Genomic DNA, 13,661 nt, shown 5'->3' with positions numbered 1-13,661 from the left:
CAGCCGCAGAGCCATGCTGGGCCAGGAGCTCTGCGCCCCCAGATTTCACCCCTGGATGGGACTCGGGGGGGGGGGGACTGTGCTCTGGAGGCAACGAGCTCCCTCAGCATGGGGCCAGCGCCCGGGGGGGGCTGTGCTCAGACCCCAGCGGCCTGCGAATGGCAGTAACCGCTCGCCCCGCGCGGAGCTTCACCCTCCCTGACTCACTCAAAGCCGCAGAAGTCTCGGTCAGCGTTAGCAGGTCGCGAGCCAACCGAGCTCCCAGCAGCCACCACGCTCCAGCTGAGGCTGGGGCCCCACGCGCTGAAAATTAACCTTCAAAGCTCGCGAGATCCACCTGTTTCCCTTCCGCGATCTCCCAAATCCCGAACCGATAAAAGTCATCGCGTGATATCCACCCCCGCCATGCCTAGCCTAGCCTACACGATGGGGCCTCTCAAATCCCGTTCCAGGAATGAACTATCGCGAGTCTTATCTCCCCGCCTCTGAGGATTTCCCCTTCCATGCCCCTGAAGGACATCTCTGTAGATCTAACCTCGACCCCACACATACACTGGCTTTCAGAATGAAGTCTCACGAGATTTCCTCTTCTTCCACAAGAACCTCCACGAAATCCCACCCCTCCCTCCCAGAGGTCTCGCGAGGTTTTCTCTCCTTCCCTGCCCCCCTCCCCCGAGCACGATGCCGCGCAGGAATGTGAAAGGCTCCCGCCCGCCGCCATTTTCTTTCTTTCTTGGCAGGCAGCGAGTAGGGCAGGAAGCGGCGGCGGAGCGGCTATGGCGGATTATTCCACGGTGCCCCCTCCTGCTTCGGGCGCGCCCGGAGGAGGAGGAGGCGGAGGTGGGGGAGTCAACGATGCCTTTAAAGACGCACTGCAGCGGGCTAGGCAGGTGTGTAATGTGGGCACCAGCCCATCGGTAGCTCCGACCCTCAGGCTCGGGGGCCTGGAAGCGGCTCCCGATAGGGCCTCCTCTGATCCTCAGCACCGGAATCTCCCCTCTACCTATTCTGGGACAAATAGGGTGGGTCCTACGCAAATCCTTTGAAGCGTATCGGGCGGCTTCAGGGGTTTGTTCTGGGGAGGGGGCTGGAGTAAGGCTGGGTCCGCTTCCCTTTCAGGGGCCTCGTTTTCTGCGCACGTTGGGGTGACGGCGGTGCTATTTGTTTCTTCCCCATTCCCCGCCCTATGTACGCAGTGAGGAGGGATTCTTGGGCCTCCCCAACACCGACAACGAGGGGGGAGCTCCCGCAGCGCCCTTGCCCCTTCAGCACACAATGAGATGGGGGGGGGGTTCCCACCTCTGCTCGATCCCCGGTAACCTTCCCCCTGTACCCACAAGCTCCGTCAAGGGACAGGTTATGGAGGGGACCTTTCCCGGGCCTTCCCTCTGAGCCGTTTGGGGAGGAAGCAAATAGCGAAATCACAGCTGGTTATTAAAAGCGCCTTATCCCAGGCAGCGCGCGGCCCTGGGTCGCCGCCCTGCGCTGGTTGGGGAGGCGAAGGAGACGGAACTGCTTGTCGCAGGTTTTCGACGAGGCTCCCCCCTCGTGTTCTAAAAGGCTCAGGTTCAGCTCCAGTTATTATGTTGCCTGAGGCGCTCTTGTATCCTGGTAACCTGCTCAAACTAGTTTGAAAGTGTTGGGTTGGTTGGTCCTGAGCTAAAACTACAAGTTTACGTTGAGTACTCTCTGTCCTTTTAGTTTTACTTTTAACTTGATTTGCACTATTGTCGTTCTTTCAGTTGGCTGCACATAAGACTTCATTTGGTAACAAGCAAGATGCAACTTTGTACAGTGTTTATAAAGGGAAAGTCAGATAATGCAGTTATGAGATTTAAGGTGATTTTGCTAGGAGTTAGGTTCTCTGTGAGATAACTCAACCTGTTTTAATGAGATGGAAAATCTCAAAGATCTTGTGGAAAAATACATGGTGCTGCCATTTCTAAATGCAGCAGTCTCTTCTACTTCCTCCATGGGTGAAACCTCATGAGTACAATAACCTCCTTTTTGTAAAGAGAAATCTGTAAGAATGCAAAATGCTCTTTAAATACTGGTCTTAAAGCAAAATGATCATTTGATCAAGTGTGCTCAAAGATGATATGCAAAGAAAGGGACTTTTTTTCGTCATTGAGATATATATTGTTTTTAATATGTATTTTTTAAACCTCCAGCAAAACTAGGGCAAACCAGGACTGATCTGCAAGGTTTTTGATTTGCAAGGTAAAAAGTATCTCATGTTTGTTTTCATTATTTTTACTTTTATCTAGATTGCAGCAAAAATTGGAGGTGATGGAGGGACATCAATGAATTCAAATGATTACAGTTATGGAGGACAAAAAAGACCTCTTGAAGATGGAGGTATGCTGTCAATAAATATGTGTATACTACCATAATTCATTTTGTTCATGGCAGCGGTGTCAAAAACGTCCTAAATTTTCCACAGAAACAATAGTAAATAGGATAGATCCATATTGTACTGGCATGTGCTCTCTTTAAAGAACATCATACACTTTGCCAATTTGGTTTTAATGGGGATTTTTGTTTAGAAATCAGTGGTGCTATTTAGGTCTTAAATCTGAAGTCTGTGTAAATCAATTCTTAGACCATTACCTGACCTCTTGTACTGAAACAATGCAGTAAATTTTAAGAGGAAAACCCATGGGTAAGGTAGGTGAAACATAAATAATTTAGAAGATACCTTTATGCAGGTATATTGTTGAAATCTTTTATTCACTGTTAAGGTTGAAGGTGGTCACCTTTCAAACCTATGCTGGTTTGACCTGTTTTATTATTGAAGGTACCGCATCTGGTAAACTACTTTTAATGCATTTCATTGTAAAGGCATAGGACTTTAAAAAAAAAAAAAGGACAGGAAAATAAAAATTCTTATTAGACTTGGCTAAATCTTTTACTAACTTCAGCATACAGCACGCATGAACCCTGATAAGATCATGCTGTAATATTTCCTCTACTTTTGTTGCGGTTTCCACTTTTTGACTTGCTTAACGTTGCAGAAAAGTTTGCTACTGAATTGTGTGGCGTGTTTTCTGATTTTTACTACACAACTAGTGTGAACTTAACAGGGTTTGATATGTTTAATATACACACATAATCCTGACTAAATTACGGAGAGAAACTTCTGAACTTGGAGATGTTGAAAATACTTTGTTAGGTCTATATGAGCTGTGACTTTTTTTTTTCCTTTAAGAGGATTGTGACTCAGTTTACAGAATGCAATTAAGGCTTCAAACCAGGAGTTCTTGTATTCTTTATTAAAGTGTTTTTCTATTAATAGTGAGGTTTTTAATATACAAAAATGAGCTAATGATGCTTCAGATGATGTATGTAATGTATTCTTTTTATTTTATGTGTAGATGGCTCTTGGACAAGTCCGAGCAGTACAACACACTGGGAGGGAATGCCCTCTCCTTTTAAAGGCAGGAATTTTTATTTATTACCTGTGTTTAGTATGTAAACGTGAAATAAACTAGTGGATCTTTTGAAATGGATGACACAAATATTTCCTGGATTATGTGTCTGACTTTTTGCTACACATAAATTATGATGGTTCATCACATAACTTTGAATTTGGGGTGGGGAAGGAAACATCTGAAGTAGTCTTTTCAGAAATAGGTTGTCAGTGCCTTTCATTTTGCTTATTTGTACAAAGAGGATTTTTGATGTTAGTGATAGAGTTGCTTTGAATATACTTTTTTTTTTTTTTTTTTTTTTTTGAAGTTTTATGCTGTGAAATGCTTGATATTTGGATAGGAATTTCATACCACAGTTCAGACTCAGATTGCATTGCAGGGGATTATTGTTGCTTCTTAAATTCTATGTAGATTTGTGGTCACTTGTCAGATTTTTTTTAAGCCATTGTTTATTTTCATACTGATTTTTGGTGGACTTTTATCTTCAGTTCTTACTGTAGAAGCATCATTAGCTTGAGAAGCCAGTTATTAGGAGCAGAGTTAAATGTTGTTGCTTGTCTTAGCTAAGTTTCATTGACTGTTTCTGGATATCCAATCTACAGTATGTTTCTAAAACTATGCTTTTCTTAAACCACTGGATAGACAAATGGAAATACTTAACTTCTTTTCAAGTATACTAACCGAGTACCGTACTTATAAGATTTCTTTTTTATTCAGATCTATTCCCTGAAATTACCAAAACAAAAACAAATTCATTGACTAAAAAAATACACTGGAAAAGTTACGATTCACACTCATGGGACAGCCATTAGTTTAAAAGATTCTTGTTTCTTGGCAAAAAATAAAAAAAATCTTAATTTTGCAGATCAACCAGATGCTAAGAAAGTTGCTCCTCAGAATGACTGTAAGTATTTTTTATTTCATTGCGAATAAAACCTAAACAAGTGTACATTTTCAGAGCAAGAGTATGATGCAGTATTCTGGTAGGTAATATTGGACCAGTGAGATCACAATGACTTGACCTGTAAGTCTCAAGTTTCTTTAAGGAAAATAGGCTTGTTTTTGAACAGTTTGATAGTTGTGGAATATTATATATTAGCAACAGAGCTGAGAATCAGTTTGTCTCTTTTAGCTATACTTTTATACCTCTGTTTGGCAACTTTTTTTAAAACCCTGCTTTGTCAGAAGTAGCTACAGATACACCTCTACTCCGATATAACACAAATTCGGATATAACGCGGTAAAGCAGTGCTCCGGGGGGTGGGGCTGCGCACTCCGGCATATCAAAGCAAGTTCAATATAACGTGGTTTCACCTATAACACGGTAAGATTTTTTGGCTCCTGAGGACAGCGTTATATCGGGGTAGAGGTGTAGTTTGTTAGTGTGAAATTTTTGGCTTAATTGTGAGAGAATTTTGCCTTTATTTGTGAATTTAACTTTAAAAATACTTTTTATTTGTAGCTTTTGGAACCCAGCTACCCCCGATGCATCAGCAACAAAGGTAGGAGCCATAATGAACATTTTGTTTACAAAAATAACAGGAGTACTTGTGGCACCTTAGAGACTAACAAATCTCTAAGGTGCCACCAGTACTCCTGTTATTTTTGCGGATACAGACTAACACGGCTGCTACTCTGAAACCTGTCATTTTGTTTACACTTACTTTTTAGTATTGGTGCATTTCCAGGAAACAACTTCAAAACATTTCTCCTAAAAAGACAACGTTTGAACATAATAATGAAACACAATTGTGAAGTGATGCTTGTTACAGTTTAGCCACAGTAGGAATAAGCTAAATATTTGAAATGTATGTAATAGGATACCACATCGAGAACTGCATGGAGACTTGATATCATGTCATATGTGGGAGGTGTGATCAATAGGGTCAGGCATCTGGACTGAAGGAAAAGGTTATTTTAAAAGCAAGAGGGGAAGATTTCTTAAGGGGAAAAATATTGGAGTTCACAAAATTTATGCCAAACATATCTCATCAATAACTTATGCTGCATTCTTCTCATCTTGCTTCTTCCCTCTGCTCAAAACACAAAACTAACCAAAAACACAAAACTAACCAACCTGCCCACATGCCCTTTTAATTCTTGATGTGCATTTTTTGTTTGGAAATGGCCTATATTTTTTTGTTCTGGAAATGGCCTATATTTTTATACATCTGTGACATACTTCTAATGCTACATAACTAGCAATATTTTAATAATCATGGAATATACTGGTCTTTTTCATACCAAACAGATTTTTAGCAGAAATAATTGATCTATTATGAAGTACGTAAATCTAGTATCTAAATTTTATATAATGTTAATTAGGAATGTCATTTTTGCCTTCTAATATTACTGTTTGGTATTCTGTGTTTACAGATTGTCATTTTGGCTTTTAATCTCTATTTAACTTGAAGAATTTCAGGTTAAAATGGGCAAAACTTCTAAAGTAAAATTGCATAAACTTGGCTCCCGTTCAAGTCACTAGATGCGGTAGATGCACCCACAGAAAGGCATTTCCCCAAAATGTTACAGTATGTTTCTCCTCCTTGGTGTGATTGGGAGGAGGGGGGAAAGGCAGCCAGTCTTTCTATACAGATGAAAAATATTCTCTAAATTCTAAGCCAGTGTAGTCTCCTAACCATATGTTATCTTTTGTTGTATTTTGTCCTTTTTTAGGTCTGTAATGACAGAGGAGTACAAAGTTCCAGATGGAATGGTTGGATTCAGTAAGTAGTATAAATATAATATACAATATAATGGAACTCTTAACAAATGTTGCTATTGCTAGTAACATCCTTTTGTTTTTATCCCTCAAGTAATTGGCAGAGGAGGAGAACAGATTTCACGCATACAGCAAGAATCTGGATGCAAAATACAGATTGCTCCTGGTAATTATTTCCTTTTGAGGTTATATACATTTAGTGGTAACAAGTTTGGAACACTGCTGGTTGGTTTTTCAACTAAATTTATTCTCACCTTTAACAACTGGGAATAGGTACAAGTCATTTAAGTGCAAAACAGTCTTCAATCTTGAGACTGTCATTTTATTGGTTTAGTGAAGTGTTAAAACTTCCCACAACACACTTTTCTATTTACTTAGCTACTGATTCCTTGCAAGTTAAACAGAATTGTTAAATCTGTTTCATTTTACAAACTTTATAGATAGCGGTGGCCTGCCTGATAGATCTTGCATGTTAACTGGAACACCTGAGTCTGTTCAGTAAGTACATTGTCTAATATTTTTAGATCTAAAAATATTTTAAAGTATGTCATATGACTCCTATACAGTGAGGTGACAATAACTAGGCTTGGAAGGATTCAGTTTTTATTGGTAAACATTGATTGTAAGGCACACAGAAATTGACAAAAATGTGTTTCCATTGATGATCAAAATTTACAGATAGGCAAAATAAGAAAAATGTTGATTGAGAGAATTTGATTTAAGGATATTTCCTTTGCATACTCTGTCATGTGCTATTGACAGTTTGTGTTTTAACAGTTATAAAGCTTCAATTCTTTGAATCTGAGCATTTACTGTCATTAAGTTATTATTCTGACCCCCTGTTGTCTTGGGAGGAGGGGGGGGGAGAGCATAATTTCCCACAACTCTGAAAATTTAAATAGATAATCTAGAGAAATGCTTAAGAATAAGAATTTAATTGTGCTGAGCCTGAATATAACCATTCAACTGTGAAAATGAAGTAGCCCCTTTTCTTGCAGTTAGATCTATGCTGATGGATCAGACCCTAAGGATATTATTAAATCAAGGATGAAACATTTGATCTGTATATTATCAAGATCTGACTGAACAATGCAACTGGCCCAATTTTTGCTAGTAATTATTAATCTGTACACTAGTTTCAGCATGAGTACAAAGTGGGTCGGAGTGGTGTGTGGCCGTGCCATTTGATTTTATGTTGATATGTAATTTTCTGGATGAAGTTAATATTGAAGTGTGGTGTTTTTGATGATTAGTAGGGCTTGGGAGACATTCATAAATTTGAGTTCCACTATTTTTCTTACTGCCATAATGTTAACAGAAATTTGAATTTGATCTGTTGCCAAGTAATTTAGTTTACTATATGTCACTAAGTAAAAAGACATTAACATTTATTAAACATACATTAAAAAAATAAAGGGTAGGGGGGACCTACAACATCTGCTTTTTTTTAATTTTGAAAGGGTCTTACGCCTTTCACTCAAATTGGCCTGCTTAGGAATAGCTTTTTAGCAAACCAACTGATCACAACAAAATGTTACAAGATTAGATTCATTCTGGCTCGATAGGATAAGCACTTATTAGCCAGAAGACAAATTGATAAAAAAGCAAGGCACAGTCATGGATATGTTGGTGTTCAGTCAGAACATGTAGGATTTTAAAAGAAGGCCCAATGGCGTGAAGATAAATGTGGTCCTATTATATAGCAGCGGTGGGAGTAATCATGATGGTACTTGGTAAATCAAGGCTTTCCAGTACACAAGACTTAAGCTTTTAGTTGAGACAATGTTTAGATGCCTCCTAGTCTGAATCCTTACATGTCTTTATGGTTTAGATGACCTGTACCTAAAGCAACGTAGTGCCTATTGATAGAAGACTTGCATCAGCAGAGAGAATTTTCACCATCCTGTGCTGTGGTGGGTTGATCTGTGAAATTACACAGCAGAGTATATTCTAGTTGAATGCTGGAAAGTCTAGTGCAGAGGTTCTCAAACTGTGGTCCGCAGACCACCAGTGATCCGCGAGCTCCATTCAGGTGGTCCGTGGATAGTTCCCTCTAAGGTGCGCGTGGGCGGCTGCACACAACGCAATGAAGGGCCACCCGCCTAATTAGTGGAGCCATGCAGGCTTGGCTTCACTAATTAGGTGTCTGGACCTTGGAGAAGATGCACATGTAAGGTGAGGTGGTGGCCTTGGGAGGAATAGGGGGTAGGTAGGAGGGGGCAGTGGGGTGAGAAGAGGGGGTGAGGGGAATTTGGGATGTGCAGGACTGCGGCGGCCAGAGAAAGAGGCGACTTTCCCCAGCTCCAGGGCTGCGGCTGCTGGAGAGAGACCCCCCCCCCCCCTTCCCAGCCCCTGTTTGGGGGCCGCCGCAGCGGGGGAGAGGGCACATCCATCACATTAGAAAGGTAAGACTAATGATACTAAAATATGAGTTCTGTGCTTTTATTTGTAGAACAAAAAAACTTTAATTACTATTAAGGGTTTTTTTAGATAGTGCTTTTATCTAAAGCGCTTTACAATAGTGAGCTAACGGTACAAACAACATTGGGAAAGATCATTAAGTGGTGTGCTCCGTGATTAAAAAAAAAGTATGAGAACCACTGGTCTAGCGGACTTGACCAGCCCTAGCTGTTAGTGTTGAGTGGTTTTCTTTCAACTTAACTGAAAAGTTGATGTGTATCCAGGCACATTTGGCCAGCACTGTAAAGGCGGTGTCAATGTGGGAGACTGTTACCTCTGAGACTAATTTACTCTGGTTTTGCTTGAGGAGATGTTAGGTGGAATGGATTTTGTCCAAATGTCTGTGTGCTAGTCCCCTGTGCTCTTCTGTTTTTGGCAAGGCCTGCTGGGAGGTCTGGGGTCAATTGATGGCAGTTGGTGTTTCTCTTTGGAAACCCACCCATTTTTCAACAACTGTGGTGGGTTCTCTCTTCAAGAAGCTACCTCTTAATGTGAATATGCTTGCCGGTTATGAATCCACTGTGACCATAATTTGGGAGCAGATGTTTGAGAGAGGTATTGTAGCAGTTTCAGTCCTAACTTTATCTTTGACCTGGTCACTGTGGTTTAGGCAGGTGTTAAAAACAAACGTACTGTTGCCCATCCACATAAAAAGGATCCATGCCAATCTTGTTAAATGAAGTCTTCAGCCATTCTTATTAATATAGGGCAGCAGCTACCTATCCAAATTTAGAATTACAACTGAATTTTTTACAAGCCTTATTTTGGTATTTGAGTAAAATTAACATACAAAGGGAAATACTTTCCTCAAGATTGGCAGTCTGTGGCCAAGATAAACATTAGTCCATGAAATTTGAGATTAATTGGATAAGAGGTTTGTCAATTATGACATGCAAAGAATTTCACCAGAGTTTAAATGTTTTTTTATAGTTACAGTATTTAAAAAAAAAGAGAGAGAGAAGTTTTAAATTATGGTTTACTGGACTCATCAAGCTGAGCTATAATGCACAGAACCTAAGATGAGGTGAAAAGCAACAGAGGGTCCTGTGGCACCTTTAAGACTAACAGAAGTATTGGGAGCATAAGCTTTCCTGGGTAAGAACCTCGCTTCAGATGCAAGTAACGGAAATCTCCAGAGGCAGGTATAAATCAGTATGGAGATAACGAGGTTAGTTCAATCAGGGAGGGTGAGGTGCTCTGCTAGCAGTTGAGGTGTGAACACCAAGGGAGGAGAAACTGCTTCTGTAGTTGGATAGCCATTCACAGTCTTTGTTTAATCCTGATCTGATGGTGTCAAATTTGCAAATGAACTGGAGCTCAGCAGTTTCTCTTTGGAGTCTGGTCCTGAAGTTTTTTTGCTGTAAGATGGCTACCTTTACATCTGCTATTGTGTGGCCAGGGAGGTTGAAGTGTTCTCCTACAGGTTTTTGTATATTGCCATTCCTGATATCTGACTTGTGTCCATTTATCCTCTTGCGTAGTGACTGTCCAGGTTGGCCAATGTACATAGCAGAGGGGCATTGCTGGCACATGATGGCATATATAACATTGGTGGACATGCAGGTGAATGAGCCGGTGATGTTGTAGCTGAACAGGTCATCATGAACAGGTCTGACTACCAGAAGGAGGCTGCCAGACAACTCTCCAATACCAAATTCTACAGGCCACTTTCCTCAGATCCCACTGAGGAATACACTAAGAAACTGCACCATTTACTCAGGACACTCCCTACACTAACACAGGAACAAATCAACATACCCTTAGAGCCCCGACCGGGGTTATTCTATCTACTACCCAAGATCCACAAACCTGGAAATCCTGGACGCCCCATCATCTCGGGCATTGGCACTCTCACTGAAGGACTGTCTGGATATGTGGACTCCCTACTCAGACCCTACGCCACCAGCACTCCCAGCTATCTCCGTGACACCACAGATTTCCTGAGAAAACTACAATGCATTGATGACCTCCCAGAAAATACCATCCTAGCCACCATGGATGTAGAGGCTCTCTACACCAACATCCCACACACAGATGGAATACAAGCTGTCAGGAACAGTATCCCTGATGATGACACAGCACAACTTATTGCTGAGCTCTGTGACTTTATCCTCACGCACAATTATTTCAAATTTGGTGACAATATATACCTCCAGACCAGTGGCACCGCTATGGGCACCCGCATGGCCCCACAATATGCCAACATTTTTATGGCCGACCTGGAACAACGCTTCCTCAGCTCTCGTCCACTCACGCCCCTTCTCTACCTACGCTACATTGATGACATCTTCATCATCTGGACCCATGGGAAGGAGACCCTGGAAGAATTCCACCATGATTTCAACAGCTTCCACCCCACCATCAACCTCAGCCTGGACCAATCTACACGGGAGGTCCACTTCCTAGACACCACCGTACAAATAAGCGATGGCCACGTTAACACCACCCTATACCGAAAACCCACCGACCGCTACACCTACCTTCATGCCTCCAGCTTCCACCCCGGACACACCACACGATCCATCGTCTACAGCCAAGCACTGAGGTACAATCGCATCTGCTCCAACCCCTCAGACAGAGACCAACACCTACAAGATCTTCACCAAGCATTCTCAAAACTACGATACCCACACAAGGAAATAAAGAAACAAATCAACAGAGCCAGATGTGTACCCAGAAGCCTCCTGCTACAAGACAGGCCCAAAAAAGAAACCAACAGAACTCCACTGGCCATCACCTACAGTCCTCAGCTTAAACCTCTCCAACGCATCATCAGTGATCTACAACCCATCCTGGACAACGATCCCTCACTTTCACAGACCTTGGGAGGCAGGCCAGTCCTCGCCCACAGACAACCCGCCAACCTTAAGCATATTCTCACCAGCAACCACGCACCGCACCATAACAACTCTAACTCAGGAACCAACCCATGCAACAAACCTCGATGCCAACTCTGCCCACATATCTACACCAGCAACACCATCACAGGACCTAACCAGATCAGCTACAACATCACCGGCTGGCTCATTCACCTGCATGTCCACCAATGTTATATATGCCATCATGTGCCAGCAATGCCCCTCTGCTATGTACATTGACCAAACTGGACAGTCACTACGCAAGAGGATAAATGGACACAAGTCAGATATCAGGAATGGCAATATACAAAAACCTGTAGGAGAACACTTCAACCTCCCTGGCCACACAATAGCAGATGTAAAGGTAGCCATCTTACAGCAAAAAAACTTCAGGACCAGACTCCAAAGAGAAACTGCTGAGCTCCAGTTCATTTGCAAATTTGACACCATCAGATCAGGATTAAACAAAGACTGTGAATGGCTATCCAACTACAGAAGCAGTTTCTCCTCCCTTGGTGTTCACACCTCAACTGCTAGCAGAGCACCTCACCCTCCCTGATTGAACTAACCTCGTTATCTCCATACTGATTTATACCTGTCTCTGGAGATTTCCATTACTTGCATCTGAAGAAGTGAGGTTCTTACCCACGAAAGCTTATGCTCCCAATACTTCTGTTAGTCTTAAAGGTGCCACAGGACCCTCTGTTGCTTTTTACAGATTCAGACTAACACGGCTACCCCTCTGATAAGATGAGGTGATGGATTTTTAAAAATTAATCTTGTAAATAGCAGTGTTAGCATGGGTTGTTGAGAACTGAAGAGCTGATTTTTGGTTACTGCAGTTTCTGAAAGAGTGCTGGGAATCAGAAAGAGCCAGGTTTGAGGGTAATTTGTTTTCCTCTTTGGATTTTTTTGCACAGAACCTGGGGAGGAAAGCATATTCCTAAATAACCATGTTCAGATCTTTGGGGGTTTTTTTTTGTTTTTTTGTTTTTGTAAATTTGAATTGGAATTTCCTGACTCTTTAAATGATGGTTGTTGGTAAACTAAAATATTATAAAAATCCTTATTGGACTTGTTATTGGGTGTATTCATTAGTACTTCTTGCAGCAACAGAGGAACAGTTACTTTTTCCTCCCGCAGGACTCAGTAGGCTTTAGTTATGCAGGGTTGCCTCTTGTTACTCTCCTGTTGAGTGTATGTGTTGGCCTGTAGAGGAGAGAGTTGTAGCCTGCTGTGTAACCATTGTGAAATCTGGGCGTCCTTATCAAACCCAGATAATGCAGTCTGTGCTCTTCTAAAGTCCTTGCATTATAAGGCCCTTGTTGGGAAAAGAATTGATTTAAGAATATCGGAGATTAGAAGTAATGCTGAAATGTTTGAGGAAGTACCTAGCGTGAAGATGTCAGACATATGGCGCACGAGCTGCAACACCAGAACTCGGACCTTTTTGAACCCCCTTCCCTCGCCCCACCTTCCCCAGCTGCCTGTCTGCTACTGTTCAGAAGGACTGGGAGGGAACCATACCCAAGTGGGAGAAGGCAAGGTGGAACCTTATTTGCTGATTGGACACAGACAGTGAGACACTTCCCTCCCTATGTGTGATAGATGCCACAATGCCCCAAAGCTGGGGCTCATAGGAGGCTCTGTTTGAGTCTCCTTCCAGCTTTCTGGGAAAGGGCCCTTCCCCATTCCATGCCCTGGAGCAACCTCCTCCCCTTCTTTAGCCCCCCACTGCCCCCCTCCCCCAACCAAGCACCAGGTTAGGGAAGACATTACTTACTGAACATCTCTTTCTGGGGAACTGAACTCTGAGATTCCCCCAAGGGGGGGATGGACCATGGGAAGGAAAATAAAGGAGAGAAAAGATGAGGGGATGGTTAAGTGGTGTATGAGGGGCCGCAAGTAGGTTTCGGATGGGTGCCAAGCAGGGCCAGCGTTAAGACTCATTATTGGGGCCCAGGACAGCCAGCCAAAGCTCCACTGAGTGGGTCTGAAGCCTGGTGCCTTGAGCCCTGCTACTCAGGACTGAAGCTGAAGCCTGAGCGATGTAGCTTCACGGGGCTCCTGTGGCATGGGGCCCCAGGCAACTGCCCCGCATACTACCCCCAGCTCCGGCCCTCGCTTTTATATGCAGAAAATCACTTATTGTGGTGTAGGTGGGCCATGGAGTTTTTATAGCTTGTTAGG

General features: G+C 42.6%; 1 protein-coding gene across 7 annotated transcripts in view; it reads left to right on the top strand.

The window, feature by feature from the left end:
- The first annotated feature begins 667 nt into the window (after positions 1-667).
- Positions 668-13,661, top strand: part of FUBP1 (far upstream element binding protein 1) — a 41,622-nt gene continuing 28,628 nt past the window's right edge. For 3 of the 7 annotated variants that reach the window (XM_065409580.1, XM_065409579.1, XM_065409583.1), the window contains exons 1-8: positions 668-890; positions 2,268-2,358; positions 3,375-3,437; positions 4,297-4,335; positions 4,894-4,933; positions 6,108-6,157; positions 6,248-6,319; positions 6,594-6,651. In XM_065409580.1, coding sequence (XP_065265652.1) covers positions 777-890; positions 2,268-2,358; positions 3,375-3,437; positions 4,297-4,335; positions 4,894-4,933; positions 6,108-6,157; positions 6,248-6,319; positions 6,594-6,651 — 527 coding nt within the window. In that variant the 5' untranslated portion in view covers positions 668-776. Of the gene's footprint in view, positions 1,023-2,267; positions 2,359-3,374; positions 3,438-4,296; positions 4,336-4,893; positions 4,934-6,107; positions 6,158-6,247; positions 6,320-6,593; positions 6,652-13,661 lie in introns of all 7 variants that reach the window. The other 4 variants (XM_065409576.1, XM_065409578.1, XM_065409582.1 and 1 more) reach the window with 2 other exon arrangements.

This window comes from Emys orbicularis, chromosome 8 (genome assembly GCF_028017835.1).
Source record: "Emys orbicularis isolate rEmyOrb1 chromosome 8, rEmyOrb1.hap1, whole genome shotgun sequence".
Taxonomy (NCBI): Eukaryota; Metazoa; Chordata; order Testudines; family Emydidae; genus Emys; species Emys orbicularis.
Note: the sequence above shows the minus strand (reverse complement) of the source record. Positions and strands in the feature narration are given on the sequence as shown.